The 18,625-nt window shown below is 42.9% G+C and overlaps 1 protein-coding gene across 8 annotated transcripts in view; it reads right to left on the bottom strand.

Moving 5' to 3' along the window:
* The window catches only part of Nusap1 (nucleolar and spindle associated protein 1), a 35,560-nt gene that overhangs the window by 9,978 nt on the left and 6,957 nt on the right, over window positions 1-18,625 (bottom strand). The window contains exons 3-9 of one of the 8 annotated variants that reach the window (NM_001399531.1): window positions 16,540-16,686; window positions 13,719-13,866; window positions 10,011-10,100; window positions 8,475-8,584; window positions 4,790-4,902; window positions 3,718-3,875; window positions 777-893 (exon numbers count right to left, since the gene is read on the bottom strand). In NM_001399531.1, coding sequence (NP_001386460.1) covers window positions 777-893; window positions 3,718-3,875; window positions 4,790-4,902; window positions 8,475-8,584; window positions 10,011-10,100; window positions 13,719-13,866; window positions 16,540-16,686 — 883 coding nt within the window. The remainder of the gene's footprint in view (window positions 1-776; window positions 894-3,717; window positions 3,876-4,789; window positions 4,903-8,474; window positions 8,585-10,010; window positions 10,101-13,718; window positions 13,867-16,539; window positions 16,687-18,625) is intronic. The other 7 variants (NM_001399533.1, XM_008762101.3, XM_008762102.3 and 4 more) reach the window with 7 other exon arrangements.

Raw genomic sequence — 18,625 nt, 5'->3', positions numbered from 1 at the left:
CATCGCTCTGTTGACAACTTATATTTTTGGTTAACAAATGTGTAAGCAGATCGATTGCTCTTTGCCTAATGGAAAATCTTTTAAGTCAGGGATTCATGTGGAAGCAGGGACATGTTGGGCCCTACCTTGGTGTTTCCCTCCCCCCTCACTGAGCCTTTTAGCCTGCTATAGCAAGAAGTTGTTTACACCCTTGGGAGCTGCTCTGGGAGCTGCTCTTAGCCCCTGATTTGGGGCTGGGATTCTCCATGGCACCCTTCCTCCCCACTGAGCCTTCCTGCTTGTTGTTGTTAAGAAGTTGTTTATGCCCCTGATTGGGCCGGAACTTTCACCACATAGACTTTTCCTGTTTTCCTAGTTGGGGATTTTCACCTGCCTTGTTGTTTTCCTCAGCTTTTGCCTGGGGTATATAAGGAGATCTCAGTAAAGCCTTGGTGGCACTCGCTGAAAACGGATGACCTGTGTACTTGATTTATTTCAATCCCGCAGACCTACACCCGATATTCACACACTGTCGGTGCAGGAGCCGACAGGGACAGACATTTACATGGAGGGACTTCCAACAAGTCACAGAGTGTTTTTCTCTTGTCGTGTAGTGTTTGGATATAAAATTCGCAGCCTCATGCCTGCCAGAAGCACTTTACTACTACATACACTATAGTAGTATACACTCATGTGCACGCACAGGCACACAGCATGCACCTCCAGCTTTTTGGTATCTTTAATGCAGAACTGTTCAGTCTTCTAGCAGCTCTGCCCTTCCAGACTCTCCCACATACCTTTGTGTGGCTTGTAGTTGAGGGGACGAGACAAGCTTGCTTTGAGATCAAATATCGGTTTCTTACTAGAACCTGGAGTCTGTGTTGCTTCAGTCATCAACTTGAATGGAGTAATAACTGAAAAAAAAAACAAAAACAAAAACAAAAAAGCCCAAATAAAAGAGGCCAATGGAGCTCTGTGAGTTCGAGTCCAGCCTAGTCTACAAGTTGAATCCAGGACAGCCAGGGCTCTCTCTGTTACGCATCTAAACCCTGTCTTAAAAAAAACCACATACACAGGGGGTTGATGAGATGCCTCAATGGTTAAGAGCACTGTCTGTTCTTCCAGAGGTCCTGAGTTCAATTCCTAGAAACCACATGGTGGCGATCTGATGCCCTCTTCTGGCATGTGGATGTATATGCAGCAGAGTACTCACACATTAAAAAAAAATACACAAAATGGAAAGAAATATTTTTTTAAAAATTAACTAATTAAGCCAGACATTTATAATTTATAGTCCCAGCCCTCAGAAGACTTGTGAGGTAGAGACAAGTGTGGACTACACATGTCAATTCCAGGACAGACTGGAACAGTGTGAAACCCGTCTCAAATAAATAAAAAGAACCAATTATATATGGGTGAAAAGATTTGTAGCTCTATTTATTAGTAAAAGTTATTATTATTTAGTAATGTAAATGTTTACATCATAGTTAAAATGAGGATGGTATAATTCATCAAGCCTATTGCTATAGTGGAGCAGCAGATATCTACCACATTTATATTTCTTCCCCTCCACAGAGGAAGCGACTCAGTCATGTTTAATGTCAGCATTTGTGAAGGAAAAGCTGAATCAAGAGCTGCCTCGTTAGCCAGTCACAAAAAGGAGTTTAAGTTCTCTGTTGTGGTGATGTCTCAAAAGCGGGAGGTCAGAGTTGGGTGGTGGGAACCAGACTTGGGGCACATCCTTGAGATCCTGTGTCTAAAGGAAACTCTTGTATTTCCACAGAATACAATGTGTTCTGGAGGTACTCATGTCTTTAGGGGACAAACTGAACTATATCCATACCACTGAACCATTGTTAAGATAACTGTATAGGTTTGAATCTTGAAACATTCTCATGAGTTAATAAAGTCACAGGAAAAGAAAAAGTTAAAATTCAAATCTGGTAATGCGGTAGTAGACCAAAGTAACATCTTATTTTAATAGACCCTGAATTTCTTAGCAGAATGAGGTAACCGTTTGGTCTGGGCTTTATGTCTTTATCTCTGAGCACTTTTGAACCCCCTTGTCATTGTGATGCTTTCAGACTCCAGCCCTTTGTAAAATGACACTAACCATTTTTCCTGATCACCCCTCCCCAGGCCTTCTCTTCATGTTTAGAATGCTAGGCAGAATGCTTGTTAGATCAGGCTTAAGATAGGGCCAGAGGAGAGGTCAACCAGGAGAACTCCATAAACTTACAATTTTCATCTCTGCACTGCATGTGTGTCTGAGAGAGACAGAGACAGGGAAAGCAAGAACACATTCTGTGGTCAGCTATTGTCCCCTTTTTCTTTGAGAAATGGTCTCTCACAATGGCCTGGATCTCACCAATTGCTGAGTTCCAGGGAGTTAATTCTTTCTATGTCTCCCCAGCACCAGGATTATAATAAATGTGTTACTACATCCAAATTTCTTTTAGACAGGGGCCCTAGGAATTGAAATCAGGTCCTGTGCTTCAAAGACAAATGCTTTAACTCAGTAAGGCATCTCCCTAGCCCTCAACTTAATTTTCTTTCTTTTTTTTTTTTTTTTGGTTCTTTTTTTCGGAGCTGGGGACCGAACCCAGGGCCTTGCGCTTCCTAGGTAAGCGCTCTACCACTGAGCTAAGTCCCCAGCCCCTTAATTTTCTTTCTTATTCAGTTAGACTGGTAATCCATATAGAACCCTCTGTCTCCACACTAATTATCATCACCAGTGAAGTTCTCCTCGATCTGAAACTTTGATTGCTCTGGTCTTAGGAACGTGGTAATATTTTTGTATAATCAAAGCTCTTAGATTGATGTTTTCAAGGAGACTGTAAGGAGAATCTTTTTTTTTTTTTTTTAATTTAATGAGTGCTCTATCTGCATGCACAGCTGCAGGCCAGAAGAGGGCATCGGGTCCCATTACAGATGGTTGTGAGCCACCATGTGGTTGCTGGGAGTTGAACTCAGGCCCTCTGGGAGAATAGCCAGTACTCTTAACTGCTGAGTCATTTCTCTAGCTCTGTAAGGAGAATCTTCTTGGTGTGTGTGTGTGTGTGTGTGTGTGTGTGTGTGTGTGTGTGTGTGTATGTATGTGTATGTTGGTATGTGTGTGTTTCTCTGTGTGTGTGTGCATGCATGCGCACCAGTGATCAAATCTAGGGCCTTGCACATAATATGTAAATCTCTACTACTGAGGTGTACACTTTCATTTGAACCTTGCTATCACTATTACACCTGTGCAGGGTTGAAATAAACCTTAGTGGTTAGGCAAGTACTTAGCACGTGTAAGTTCCCAGGTTCAATCCCCAGGATCACAAAAAGAAGAAAACCAAAACCCATTAATGGGACTTAGAGGTGGCATCTAAGTAAAGCAGGATGTTGAGAACATCTTCCCTTGTGTTCCACAACCTGTCCAGAAGCCTGGGCTTTGGGATCCTGTTCCTATCAAAGGCATGGAAGACCACAGAGGTTGATTTCCAAGATCCTTGTCTTTATCTCTGAGTCCTAGAAGGGCTGAAAGCAATTCAGGAAGGGTCACTGTCTCAAGTCTCCTTCTCAGTAGAATGGACCCTGAGCAGCTGTGTGTGTTTGTCTCTGGCATTTCCTTCACCAGGGTAAATGAAAAATATTCTATCACTTTTTTGCACTTGACTTTATACATATTTAGAGACTTTAGAGAAAGGCATATTTAATTTTAGGAAGTTACATATTTAAAGAAGAACTTTCTTTTACCTGCAGTGGAATTCCTCTCAGTGGTCTTTAACTTTGGTGTCTTGAGCACAGCCTGGCCCTTTGAAGCACTCCCAGGTGCAGTCACATGTGGGGACTTTCTGGCTGGTGTCTTGGTCAGCGAGCACTTATGTTCATTATCTTTAGTAGCAGCTGAGAACCTGAACACAATAATGGAGGAAAGACGTGAACACTTGTCCTGACAGTAATCAAGGTCAAGTTTGTAAGTGAGGCCACTGGACCATCACCAGGTGTTTGGTGGCAGCATTTGCCTCCAAGGACCTCATTTGGTGGAGTGGTATCAATGAGCACTCTCCACTCAGACATGTATTTTAGTGATACTGGCTGGTTTTATATCAACTTGACACAAGCTAGATTTATCTGAAAGGAGGGAAGCCCAGTTGAGACAATGCTTCCATAAGATTCAGCTATGGGGCATTTTCTTAATCAGTGACTGAGGGGAGGGCCCAGCCACCTGTGGGTGGGGACACCCCCCTGGGCTGGTGGTCCTATGATCATAAGAAAGCAGACTGAGCAAGCCATGAGGAGCAAGCCAGTAAGCAGCACCCCTCTGTGGCATCATCTCCTGCCTCCAGGTTTCTGCCCTGTTTGAGTTTCTGTCATGACTTCCCCCAAGGGTGAAGAGGGATATAGAAGTATAAGCCAAATAGAAAACCTTTCCTCCTCAACTTGCCTCTGGTTGTGGTGTTTCATCACTGAAATAAATAGTATTTCCCCCTAGGACTGGGGAAGTACAGACATGTGAATTCCTAGGGCTGATGAGCTAGCTAGACTAGCCTTCTGGGTAAGTTCCAGGAGACTCTGTCTCCAAAAATAACAATGGATTGTGATGACAACTGGAGGCTATCCTCTATCCAACAAACCTATTTACACACAGAGACACGGACACACACAGACACAGAAACATACACACACAGACACACACAGGATATTCACCAAGCATATCTGAACACTACGAGTATACCTTGTCTAACATACCCACGGCCCTGGACTTACCCAATGTGCACACGTGTATGCACACCCATGTAACCCCTTTACGAGAAAATCTTTTTACCTGACATTCATTTTAGTTGCTGAGTGGCCCTGTGAGCACCGCTGCCTCGCAGGAGTGCAGAGTACAGAGAGTCTCCCTCTTGGTGGAACTGGGGTCACTTTTTTGTCAAGCTGCTTTGAAAAGAAGAAAAAGCACCATTTTAAAATCTTGGTCTCAGGCCAGCAGGCTAGCTCTAGCTCAGTGGGTAAAGGCAGAAGCCTGGAGACCTGTGTTCCTTCCCCACAGCCACATGGGAGAGGAAAGAGCCAACCCTCATAACTGCCCTTTGACCAACAAGTACTTATATGCACGCATGCGCGCGCGCACACACACACACACAAACACACACACACACATACACACACACACAAACACACACACGACTTTAAGGTTGTTCTCAAGTCAAGTGGTGTATCCCTGTAATCCCACCACTTGGAAGGCGGAGTGAAGACAATCAGGAGTCCAAGGCCAGCCTCACCAAGAGACATCTCAAGGCTTAGACTACTATACAACAGTATTCTCAAGATAAAAATTAACTATTAAAAAAGAGGGGGGGGCTGCAGAGATGGCTCAGCGGGTAAGAGCACTGATTGCTCTTCCAGAGGTCATAAGTTCAATTCCCAGCAACCACACGGTGGCTCACAGCCATCTGTAATGAGATCTGGTGTCCTCTTCTGGCTTGCAGTGACATATGCTGTACATAAAATAAATAAATAAATCTAACAAAAAGAGAGAGAGAGAGAGAGAGAGAGAGAGAGAGAGAGAGAGAGAGAGAGGGGCTAGAGATATGGCTCAGTGGTTAAGAGCGCTGACTGCTCTTCCAGAGGTCCTGAGTTCAAATCCAAGCATCCACATGGTGGCTCACAGCCATCTGTAATGAGATTTGATGCCCTCTTCTGGTGCGTCTGTGTGCAGCTACAGTGTACTCATATATATAAATAAATCTTTAAAAAAAGAGAGAGAGAGAGAGAGAAAGAGAAGGAAGAAGCAATCTTCTGGAAGGGCAGCAAAGCACATGTTTTTTTTCTTTAACTGGTAGACAATGTGATGTGTACAGGTGTCCTGCATGTATGTAATGCACCATGTGCATGCTTGATGCCCAGGGAGGGCAGAAGACAGTGTCGGATCCCCTGGAATTGGAGTTACAGACGGTTTTGAATTTCCATTTGGGTGCTAGGAATTGAACCTAGGTCCTCCGGAAGAGCAGCCAGTGCTCTAAACCAGTGAGCCATCTCTGTAGCCCAAGGTCATGCACTCTTAATTGCTGGGCAGTCATTCCAGCTCTACTCAGTCCCCTTTTGTCTTTTTAATTTATTAGTTTAGTTTAGTTTTAGTTTTTGAGACAGGGTTTCTCTGTGTAGCCCTGGCTACCCTTTCTCTGTAACCTGTGCTGCAGAACTCACAGAGCGCTGTCTGACACTGCCTGCCTCTGCCTCCTGAGTGCTGTGGTTAGAGACACGCACTACCACCACCGGGTTTCAGTCCTCTTAGAAATTAACTTAATACTTAAAAATAATGTTTAGTGCTATAATTGGCTTATATCTGTTTTGAAAAATAGCAAGTTATACAGACCACGTCCTCACATGAATGTGTCTCAGCCCTGTCAGGCACCTTCAACTATGGGAGCAGAGCCCTGACTCCCTGAGATGTTATTAATTCATAATGTGTCTAACTCAGCTAAGCGTGGCTACATCAGCTTTTCTCACTTAAAGGAGCACTGAGACCAACAAAACCTGGACTGAAGACCTGAGGGGACTGTTACTATAGGAACCCTTTAAGACAGCCAGTATGACTCCCTCTGTTGGAGAAAAAAGCTAGAGCCAGAAATTAATTCATTCTCATTGTAAGGCAAAATGAATGTGGCACACAGAACACATGCCACATGGATAAGGTCATCTACCTACCTACCTACCTACCTACCTACCTACCTACCTACCTATGTGTGTGTATTATTTTGTGTGTATACAAACATATTTTATTTACATTTATTTTTCAATTAAAATTTTTTGTGCCAGGATGTGGTGGCCCATACCTTTAATCCCAGTATGTGGATTTCTGTGATGCCAGCCTAGTCTATACAGAACTAGTTCCAGAACAGTCAGGGGCTACACAAAGAAACCTAACCTTAAAAAATAAAACAATAGGGGCTGGGGATTTAGCTCAGTGGTAGAGCGCTTGCCTAGCAAGCGCAAGGCCCTGGGTTCGGTCCCCAGCTCCGAAAAAAAGAAAAAAACAAAACAAAACAAAACAAAAAAACCCCCAATAAATTGTAAGAACACACACACATACTAAAAGAGTCTTGAGAGGTTTGAGCTAGAGCCAGGCTGACTCCACGACAGTCTGCAAACTGGCAGTTTGGGAGACTAGGCCTAAGTTTCTGTTTCCCAGAAACGAGAACCTGGATCCAGGACCCTGTCGTCAGCCACAGGCAGCCAACTTGAGGGCACCTTGTCATCTGGCCTGAAGTGACAATAGGTAGCTAGAATGAGTTAGCAACGCCCTGGGAACTCTTCAGAACCCAACCAATTGTAGAGTCAGTCAGTGCCCTAGAGATAGAGCGGACCAATCAAGGAAAAAGGACACACCCTCCCTGGAGTTCCCTTAACTGATGATAAACTGACTATGGCCTGTGAGTTCACTGGGTGTCTCTATCCCAAATGGGGAGACTCCTGCATGCAGAAAATTCAGCTGAATAAATGCTCTTTGTTTTTGGCTACTGTTTGAGTCTGGGGTATCATTCTCTGGTGATTCTTGGACCCTAACCGTCTCTCTCTACAGCACTGGCTGACCTGAAACTCCCCACGTAGCTCATGCTAGCCTCAAACTCACGTGCCTCCTCTGCTCTCTAAGTACTGGGTTAAAGGTAAGTGCCACAACGTGGAAGGATACAGTCTTTAGAGGGTTTTAAAGATTCTGAGGGCAGGAGGAAGCAATTTTAAGAAAGATGTGTCAAAACCCAAATAAGTCCATCTACCTACATAGTCATTTGATGGTAGCTATATTCTCCATATTGTTAAATTATTTAAAAATCAAAACTTTGGTAGGTGTGGCAGCTCATGCCTAAAATCCTAGTGCTAAGGACACCGAGAGTTGCTGACAATTCAAGGACAGCCTGAACTGCGAAACAAAAAGGAACAACAACCAGGACAAGTAGTTCAGTCTAAGAAAATGAACTTAAGAAGTAACAAGAGGGGTTGGGGATTAGCTCAGTGGTAGAGCGCTTGCCTAGCAAGCGCAAGGCCCTGGGTTTGGTCCTCGGCTCCGAAAAAAAAGAAAAAAAAAATAATAATAGTAATAGTAATAGCAGCCAGCTGGGGGGCTCAAGCCTTTAATCTCATCATTCAGAAAGTAGAGATGGGATAATCGCTGTGAGTTCAAGGCCAGCCTGTTGTACAGAGTAAGTTCCAGGACAGCCAGGACTACACTGAGAAAACCTGTCTCTAAAAACAAAAAAAAAAGAAATGAACAAGATGGGGCTGGAGAGATGGCTCTGTGGTTAAGAGCACCAAATATTCTTTCAGAGGACTGGGTTCAATTCTCATATGCATATGGCAGCTCCCAACCATGTGTAACTCCAGTTCCAGGGAGCTCAACCCATTTCCCGTCTCCATGGCACCAGGCAGGTGCATGGTTCATGTATCTACATGCAGGCAAAACACAAACCCACACACACAACAAAGTGAGACAACAATAAAAGCGTGCATACCTTTAGTTCATTAAGTGAATCGTGCTCTTTAAAGTGTTTCTTTTTTCTCACCATATATTCATCAATGGATTCCATTTTCTTAAAATGAGCCTCATGAAGCCTCTTAAAGTCTAGAACATTCCAAATTATGAGAAGTAGTAAGATAAAAATCCATTTTAACCTTCCCTGTGTTTTTAATCAACACTTATTCTCTCTATTCTCTTGACATTCAACTTATTATCTTAGCTAAAACATTAATTTCAGAACACTCAGCTTTCAGAAACTCAGGGCAAAGCATGTTCCTGTTAGAGATCATCAGACATTCACTGTCCCCAGTCACTAAGCCCTGACATCTTGGTTTGGAGAACAAGAGCTTTGTCTCCCCCCCAGTTAAAGGGCCTTTATTTAATCATCACAGAATAGATGGATTGACTGACTGATGTGTGTGTGTGTGTGTGTGTGTGTGTGTCTGTGTGTGTGTGTGATGATTGAAGCCCAAGGCCTCCTAAGCACATGCTCTACCATTTGAGATACAACTCCTCTAGTCTGTGAAAACTGACAGTTTATTTGCTGAGAAAGCATGGAGTTAAAGACTCCATGAAGGTTCAGGCAGTAAATGTGAGGCCAGCATGGTTTCTGTCTCATTTTGTTTTCATCCCTGTAAGAATTGAAAGCCATGGTGAATGTGGTGTCACATGCCTACATGTAAACACAATGCATAGTGGGAAGAGACAGGAAGATTAAAAATTCAAAGCCAGCTTTGGATACACAGTTGAGTTTGTGACCTCCTGGGCTACATTAAGACGATGTGTCAAAAAATCCAAAAAGGCAAAAATTTTAGGTCAAAAGATTTAGAACTAATCAAGGTACATAGGGAGTAGCCTGTCAAACTCTATCCTGAGCTATTGGATTTCTTTTTCCTTTTTACGTTTATTGTTTTATATATATGAATGTGTTTTTACTCAGGGAGGTCAGAAAAAAGAGTGAGATGCTCTGAAACTGGAGTTACAGGTGGTTGTGAGCCGCTATAGATGCTGAGAATTCAACTCAGGTCTTCTGCAAGCGCTCCAACCTCTGAAGCATCTCTCCATCCCCAACTACTGAACTTCTAATATATGATGAACACTATTCTATTATAAATATATAATAATCTATGTGTCAAGCAAGATAAGGCAGGTGAGAAAATTGTTGTCTTTTTGATGTATTGAGACAGAATTCTGCCATACTATAACACGGGCTCCTTCAAACCATTAACCTCTGGCTCCCAAGTGCTGAGTACAGCACGTACCTGCTATTTCATCAGATATTTATTGAAGCCGTTCTGCGTGATATTTGATGTGCTAGGTACTAAGTATTCTCAAGTTACATGCCAATGCACCGAAGCCTGAAGTACAACCATTGTTCCTTTACAGTGAGAAAATCAGTCTGAGGATCCCACAATCCTAAAGCCAGGAACCTGGTTCCCACATGTGAGATTTTAGCTGCTGTGAGCCACTGCCGATCCACCAAGAGTCTAAAGGAGGGCAACCCGCTTGGTCTGTTTGTGTACAAACTTACTTGGTGTAGTGGCTGAAATTCTTTTACTATTCCCAAGTTTAGAAAACCCATCCGTGCACAGAGATCTTTTTTCCAAAGGCCCCTTTTTGTCTAGAAGGCAAATATAAAATAAATAAAAGACATTTTTCTATTAAAATGTTGACTTGAATAATCAAAGATTTAAAAACTTCTAAGAAACATCTGTCTGGGGCTCAAGATGTCGCTCATGTATTTGAGCATTTGCCCAGCAAGTATATGGCCTGGTTCCATCTTTAGTACCATCAAAACTAGACAAAGAAACAGAAAAGCGTAAATTATTTTATCTGCTGCTTCTTGTTACCTGTTATTTATTTGGTATCACAGAGATGAAGTGTGTCTAAATAGCTTTTTTAGAAACTACAGGCATTATTCAATGAAAACACACCAAGTAAGCTTCTTTTGAGATGGGGCATTTTTTTTAAATTAATTTATTTATTATCTTTTTTTTTTTTTTCTGGAGGTGAGGACCGAACTCAGGGCCTTGTGCTTGCTAGGCAAACGCTCTACCACTGAGCTAAATCCCTAATCCAAGATGAGGCATCTTTATGTAGCCTTAGTTCTGAAACTTACTGTGAAGGCCAGGCTGGCCTCGAGAACATACAGATCTCTCTGTCTTTCTCTGCTTCCTGAATGATGGGATTCAAGTGTTAACCACCGCACCAGACAGAGAAGTCAGTTTCTTTTTTTTCTGGAGCTGAGGCCCGAACACAGAGCCTTGCACTTGTTAGGCAAGTGCTCTACCACTGAGCTAAATCCCCAACCCCAAAGTCATAGTTTCTTAATGTTGAAAGATCCATTCTGGACTCATGTTCTTTGTACAATGTGTAAGAAAGCTCTTCTGTAAGAAACATGCATGGAAACCAGCATATATCTATAATTCTAGCACTTGGGGCAGAGGGATGGGGAGTCAAGAACATCCTTGGCTACATAATGAGTCCCAGGCCAGTGTAGGTTAGATGAAACCATGTTTTTTAAAAAAGAAATCAAAACAATAAAATAACACATACATCCCTCAATCCAAAATCCCACATAATATATATGAGGCACACATCTACAGATTCTCTCAAAGTTCAGGGAAAAAGTATGTGTGTGTGTATATGTGCGCATGTGTGAGGGGGAAAGAAAGAGGTGTGGCGGGTAAGGGAAGACAGGAGTGAGAGAGGGAAGAAGTGAAAACTAAGAAAGGCATTGTAGGGGTTGGGGATTTAGCTCAGTGGTAGAGCGCTTCCCTAGCAAGCGCAAGGCCCTGGGTTCAGTCCCCAGCTCTGAAAAAAAGAAAAAAAGAGAAAAGAAAAAAAAAAAAAAAGAAGGGGCTGGGGATTTAGCTCAGTGGTAGAGCGCTTACCTAGGAAGCACAAGGCTCTGGGTTCGGTCCCCAGCTCCGAAAAAAAGAACCAAAAAAAAAAAAAAAAAAAGAAAAAAAAGAAAAACATTGTAAAATGTTAACAGTTGGGAAATCTGAGTGACATTCTGCACCATTCTATTGGTCCTTGTAATAGGCCATCACCTCCCTAAATCCTCCCAGCAAGAGCCAGGCAGAGATGTCCCAGGACAACTGGCAGGCTTCCTAAGGAATAAAACGGCAAGTACGAAGTGCGGTCAGGAAGGGCCAACTCAATTCTCTAACCTTCTACAATCTAACTGAAAAGGCTGGAGAGATGGCTCAGCAGTTAAGCACTTGTTGCTATTGGAGGACTTGGATTTAAGCTCCCAGCACCCATATGGTGGCTCACAACCATCTATAACTCCAATTGGAGGGGATCTGATGCCCTCCTCAACTCCACAGACACCAGGCATGTACCTGGTAAACATATATACCTGCAAGCAAAATATTCATACACATAAATGTAAAACAACCTATAAAATAATTAAAAACAAAGAAACAGAAAATAAAATTATTAGTTGAGAAAATTTCAGAAAAATGTGGGTTATTTTGTTTTGTTTTTAGCATAATCTTTTGCTAAGCCCACCGGAATGGTCTGAAACTTATTCTATTTTGTAGATTAGACCAGCCTTGAACTCTGCAGATCCACCTTCTCAGTCTCCCAAATGTTGAAATTAAGGAAAGAGATGTGGAAGACTGAAAAAAGACAGGTATTCACTTTGTGGAAGTGGGTGTCACCCCTCCCTGTAAGCCGCCTAGTTGAAGAAGCAGGCAAGTGTTTGTATCAGTTGAGTTCTGCAGAAAGGCTAATGTGAACAAAGTGGGCTCTCTTGTCACCAAGAGAATGACCTTCCCAAACTCTGCAGAAACCTCTTTTTCTGGCCTTGATGAATGTCATGGCTCAGGATAAAGCTCAGTCACCGGGCACTTGCCTGGCCGCTCACACTCCTGGGTCTGACCCTAGTACCAAACAGCAAATGTCAAATAAAACTTGGTGGCCTTCTCATTTATTTCTAGGTTTTGCTTTAATTATAAAACATGTGGGGTTGGGGATTTAGCTCAGTGGTAGAGCGCTTGCCTAGAAAGCGCAAGGTCCTGGGTTCGATCCCCAGCTCCGAGAAAAAGAAAAAAAACAACAAAAAACCAAAAACAAACAAACAAAAAAAAACATGTGAATGTGGCCTGGAGAGATGGCTAAGTGGTTAAGAACACTGACTGCTCTTCCAGAGATCCCGAGTTCAAATTCTAGCAACCACATAGTGGCTCACAACCATCTGTAATGAGATCTGATGCCCTCTTCTGTGTGTCTGAAGACAGATACAATGTACTTATATAATCATCATCATCATCATCATCATCATCATCATCATCATCATCATCCACTTTCTTTTTTTTTTTTTTTCCTCCAGAGCTAGGGACCGAACCCAGGGCCTTGCGCTTCCTAGGCAAGCGCTCTACCACTGAGCTAAATCCCCAACCCCATCATCCACTTTCTAAAAGAAAAAAACAACTTGAATGTTCCAAGTGTGGCTATGATGAACTATGGTCCTCCAAAGATGAGTTAGTTTCCAAACTCTAGCATCTGTGATGTCATCCCTCCAGGAACAGGGTCTCGAGATATTTAGTCAAACAGAGGTTGTTTAGCAGGTAGTATTGCAGTAAGACCAGTGTCCTTAGAAGAGTATCAGCCATTTAACCCCACAACTCTTAAGGGTAAGGTAGGAAGACTGCTGGGAGTTCGAGGCCTGCCTAAGTTTCAGTTTCAGAATCTATCACAGGCCAAATGAACAAGAGAAACGTCATGTGATAACACAGGCAGAGAGCAGAGCATGGCACCAGGCCAAGGAACAACAGACATGCACAGCCACTACAAGGTACAAAAGCAAACAAGGTACCCAGTGCCTCAGAAAAGTATGGCTTATTGACGGTTTGTCTTAAGTGTCGCAGCTCCCAAATCTAAGCAGCAATCAATTCCCTTCTTTTTCTTTTCTTTTCTTTTTTTTTTGGGGGGGGGGGTTGCTTTATTTTCTGGTTTTGTTTTTGTTTTTTTTTTTTGTTTTTTTTTTTTTTTGAGACAGGGCCTTCTCTCTATTCTATTCTCCTGGCTGTCCTAGAACTCACTATGTAGACCACATTGGCCTCGAGCTCAAAGAGATCCACCTTCTCTGCCTCCCAAATGTTGGGATTAAAGGCATACAATCATGCATGGCTCAATTTCTGTATTTTAAACTGCCTGGCTTGCATTCCTAGGAAACTAATACAAACGATCCCCCTGGCAATTTTAGTTTGACAATGTTAGCACACACCGTTTATTTTTCCTTCTTCTGAGGAAGCTGCATTCCCATCTTCTGGCCTTTGCTCTGGCAGAGAAGGAACCTTTTCAGTAGCTCTGAGGTCTTGATTTTCCTGATTTTGGAATGTAGTGCTGTCTCTTCTTTTCATCTCCATATGATCCTGCAACAAATTTTGAAAGAAAAAAAATGAGAGAATAACTGCTACCTTCTTTTAAAAAGGGTATGAAAAAGGGGTGTGTGTGTTGTTGGGGGAGTTGGTCAGAGGAACAATATGGGAATAAGACTTCTGAGCATCTGCTTGACCCAGGGCTCCAAATTATAATTTCAAAAGCAGGTACTAGAGGTCACTAGGAAGAATGGAAAGATTTGTTCACTTACGGATAATAAACTGAGACTAAGACACAGCTTCTTGATGTGTGGGGTCATGCAAATAAACACATCACCCAGCAGCCAGAAAAAGCCTGGCAACAGTGAAAGGTCTCTGAACAAGAAGTACCCCAAATTAACCCAAGACCAAATCTGATCTGAACCTACTGATTCGTGGGGACCCACATGGTGGAAGGAGGAAACCGAGTTCATCAAGTTGTCTTCTGACTTCCACATGCAAGCCATGGCACGCACCTCCAGCCTCCACCACATCCCCTCCCAACAAATCACATAATATTTTTAAATGTAATTAAGGGGCTAGAGAGGCAGCATATCAGTTACTGACACCACATGGTGGGTCACCATCTGTAACTCTTGATTCCAGGGGATCCAATGCCCTCTCTAGCCTCCCAGGGCACCACACATGCACATGGTATGTGATATACATGCAGGCCAAATACTCATACTTGTAAAATAAAATGAAAAATTAAATAAAAAAAAATTAAGGCTGAGCATAGTGGCATAAACATTTAATCTCAGCCACACAACAAATAGGGAGGCAGAAACAGGTGGATCTCTGTGAGTTAATTCAAGGCTAACCTGTTCTACAAAGTGAGTTCCAGAACCGTCAGAGCTACATTGTGAAACCCTGGCCCCCTCAAAAAAGCAAAAACAAAACCCCAGAAATTAAGAAAAAGTAATTAAAAGAATACAAAGCAAAAAATAAGAAATTGGGGTTGGGGATTTAGCTCAGTGGTAGAGCGCTTGCCTAGGAAGCGCAAGGCCCTGGGTTCGGTCCCCAGCTCCGAAAAAAAAGAAAAAGGAAAAAAAAAAAATAAGAAATTAGGATAGGCACGTTGGTTCATACCTATAATCTCAACACTTGGGCTAAAGCAGGAGAATTACTATGAGTTTAAGACTCACTGGGTTATAGAGTTAGACTCTGATTTAAGAAACTACCACCACCACCAAGAGACCTAGCATGGTGGCTCATGCTTTTTTTTTTTTTTTTTTTTTTTTGTGGCTCATGCTTTTAAGCTGAGCCAGTCTAGATATTGAAGATCAGCCTAGCCAGAGCTGTACAGTGAGATCCTGTGTCGAAGGAGAAGGGAGGGAGAAAGGGAGGTGGAGAGGGAAAGGAAGAGGGAGAGAAGAGAAATATTATGTGGTAAAAATGATATTTTATTTCTGCTGCCGTCTCACTATGTAGTACCAACGATCTTTAAACTCAGATCCTTGTGCCTCTGCTTCCCCCACACTGAGATTATAGCTGTACACCTTCATGCCTGGAAGAAGAAGTTTCATTTGAATAAGATACAAGAGTAAAAGGGGTTTGGGATTTAGCTCAGTGGTAGAGCGCTTGCCTAGGAAGCGCAAGGCCCTGGGTTCGGTCCCCAGCTCCGAAAAAAAAAAAAAGAACCAAAAAAAAAGATACAAGAGTAAAACCAGTGTAATGAAGGCAAATGAGGAAGTCCCTAGTTATTTAACATGATCACACACTACTGAAAGACTAAGCACAGAACGATTACCAGGCCAGGAGCAAATTAAGAAAGAGAACTTAAGGGGTTGGAGATCTGGCTCAGTGGTAGAGCGCTTGCCTAGCAAGGGCAAGGCCCTGGGTTCAGTTCCCAGTTCCGAAAAAAAGAAAAAAGAAAAAAAAGAGAGAAAGAGAACTTAAGGCTACACTTCAGGTTGGTCTCTTTCTTTCATCTTTATTGCAGACCAACTCTGAACAATACACGAGCATTCACACTAGTCAATCAATTTTTATATGATGGCATGAATGCTAGAGGAAGTCATTGTGGGAGTGGGGCTGCGGGGAGGGGCCCTCTCTACTATGCTCTACTTTGTTCCTTTAGGGTAGGAGCTCTCACTGAACTTGGAGGTTAGACTACAAGCCAGAGGTGCTGTTTACACTCCCCTCAGAACTGGAGTTACAGGTGTGCATGGGACCATGTCTGACCATGTCTGGTACTGCACGGCAGCAAGCACTCTTTTTTTTTTTTTTTTAAAAAAAAAGATTTATTTATTTATTTTATGTACAGCATTCTGCCTGCACATGTGACTGCAGGCCAGAAGAGGGCACCAGATCTCATTACAGATGGTTGTGAGCCACCATGTGGTTGCTGGGAATTGAACTCAGGACCTCTGGAAGAGCAGTCAGTGCTCTTAACCGCTGAGCCATCTCTGCAGCCTGGCAGCAAGCACTCTTAATCCCTGAGCCAGCCCTCATCTTTCTCCAGCCCTTTAAACGGGCATCTGATTTATACTTAATCCTAGTAGTTTCTTCCTGAGTGCTAGGGTCAGGGGTAAAGTGGGAGCACAGCAGACACAGGCCTCTACTGCTGAGGAGCCTCCAGACAAATGGCGTCATAAGGGAAGGTAAGTGGAAGCTCACTAAAAGGTGCCAGTTATGGTAGACGGTGGTCGTTCTGGTGGCTTCTCTTCAGTGCACAGTTCCATTCACCTGGGAGGTAGGAATTCCATGGATGGTCTTGCGCTTCCTCCTCCTGGTTCTGGTGACATGACTACCTGATTCCGTCTCAGCCTGCTCCTCACTGGTGACTTGTGTCTCAGTCTCATCGTAGGAGAATGCAGAAGACTGATTTTCATCCTGGGAGAAGAGGAGACCGTATGTGCCAGATCCTGCATGCATGTGCACTGACAGTTGCTTCCTAAGCCTAAGGAACTTGTCACAGATAAAGAACTAGCACTAGTGTTTTCCTAAGCCTAAGTAAAAAGTTACAGTATGAATACAGGATGGTCAGGAAGGAGAACATCCAAACAGACCTGCTTATATGTTATGTCAAGGCTAACATGTCAGAATAGTGGGGAAGGTTCTTTTCATTATCGAATGCCTAATGATATTAGCTCTATTTCTTATATTTGTAGTAGAAAGGAAAATAAACTTGGTTTTTCTCCCAGTCCACAAAGTATCTGGATGGATTGCCTCTGTTTTTCAGTACTTGGGATCAAATGTCGGTACGCCCCACCTGCTCCTAAGTGCCTAGGGGTGAACAGCATCCAGCCTTTTTTCACTTTGTATTTTGGAACAGTCTAACAGTTACTCAGGCAGATTTTGACTTTTGATCCTCCTGTCTCAGCCTCCTGGGTTATAGGTATGGTTCCTGTAACCCACATGTTTGATTTTTTTTTTAAAGATTTATCTATTATATATGAGTACACTGTAGCTATCTTCAGACACACCAGAAGAGGGCATCAGATCTCATTACAGATGGTTGTGAGCCACCATCTGGTTGCTGGGATTTGAACTCAGGACCTCTGGAAGAACAGTCAGTGCTCTTATAACCACTGAGCCATCTCTCCAGCCCCAATTTTTTTTAATAAATATATATATGACTTAAAATATTAAATACAAGCTCTGGAAAGTATGTATTTCAGTAGTAAAACACTCACCAACTATGTCCAACACCCAGAGTTTGACCTTGGAGATGGGGCAAGCATTATGCACAAAAGCAACCATGAAAACCATTGGTTCTCCTGCCGTTGCTGTTGAAAGTCGCTGCTAAAGCTGAGTTCTGGGGTCCGGTTGTCTCTAGGGAATCCTGGCACGGCCATTCACAGTCTTAGGGCTTGTGTGTAAAATGGGGCTCATTTGAACTCTTCTCTCACCACTTTGTCAGTGTGCCTCCTTTAAACTCACCTTCAGATGTTGTTCTGTCACAGGCAATATGTCTTGTAAACTGTAGGTAAGAACATCTTTATTTCCTCCTCTACTCCCTATCCAGCTTAGCCTTTTTCCCTTAGTGCTGAGAAATGCAGCATGAACGCTGAGCCAGCCCTCCACCACTGAGCTAAGCCACAGTGCCCTGCTTCTCAATGTCTGCCTTCTGCTGTTTTTGGAAGCGGAGCCTTGATATGCAGCCTAGAGCGTCTTGAACTCAAATATGCCTCAGATTCCCTAGTGCTGGGATGATGCCGGTACGGCTACACCCTGTTCTTCCTGTTTTCTGTTATCAGAGTTGGCCATGCTGTTCTGTATAGTCTTAACTGAATCATCTCTGTTTTATTCACCTATCTTGATTCTATGGAGGGTTCACTCAATAAATTACGGTAAAGTGTGTTTTTCTTTATAAGGTTTTCTATACGAGCTCTATTCTTCAGAGCTGTTTCTCCTACTTATCTTAGTGTGTTGTTCAGGCTGTGACTTTTCCATAAATGCTTGCTGTCTGGGTTATTTGTTCATTAGGAGCTTGAATGTGGGAAGGAGCTTTTATTATTATTATTATTATTATTATTATTATTATTATTATTATTGGGTTTTTTTGGGGGGGGTTTAAAGACAGGGTTTTCACTGAGTAGTTGGGACTGTCCTGGAATTCACTCTGTAGACCAAACTACACCAATTCACCTGCCTCTGCCTCCCAAGTGCTGTGATTAAAGATGTGGGCCATCACCACCCAGCTTTTTTTTTTAAGTGGATTTTTCCCCCTACATATATGTATGCCTGTGTGAGGGTATGGGATCCTCTGGAACTGGAGTGACAGGGAGTGACAGGGAGTGACATGTCGGTCTTGGAAATTGAACCAGGT

The sequence above is a fragment of the Rattus norvegicus genome, chromosome 3 (genome assembly GCF_036323735.1).
Source record: "Rattus norvegicus strain BN/NHsdMcwi chromosome 3, GRCr8, whole genome shotgun sequence".
NCBI classification, from domain to species: Eukaryota; Metazoa; Chordata; class Mammalia; order Rodentia; family Muridae; genus Rattus; species Rattus norvegicus.
The sequence above is the reverse complement of the archived record's forward strand: the minus strand, read 5'-3'. Positions and strand labels throughout refer to the sequence as shown.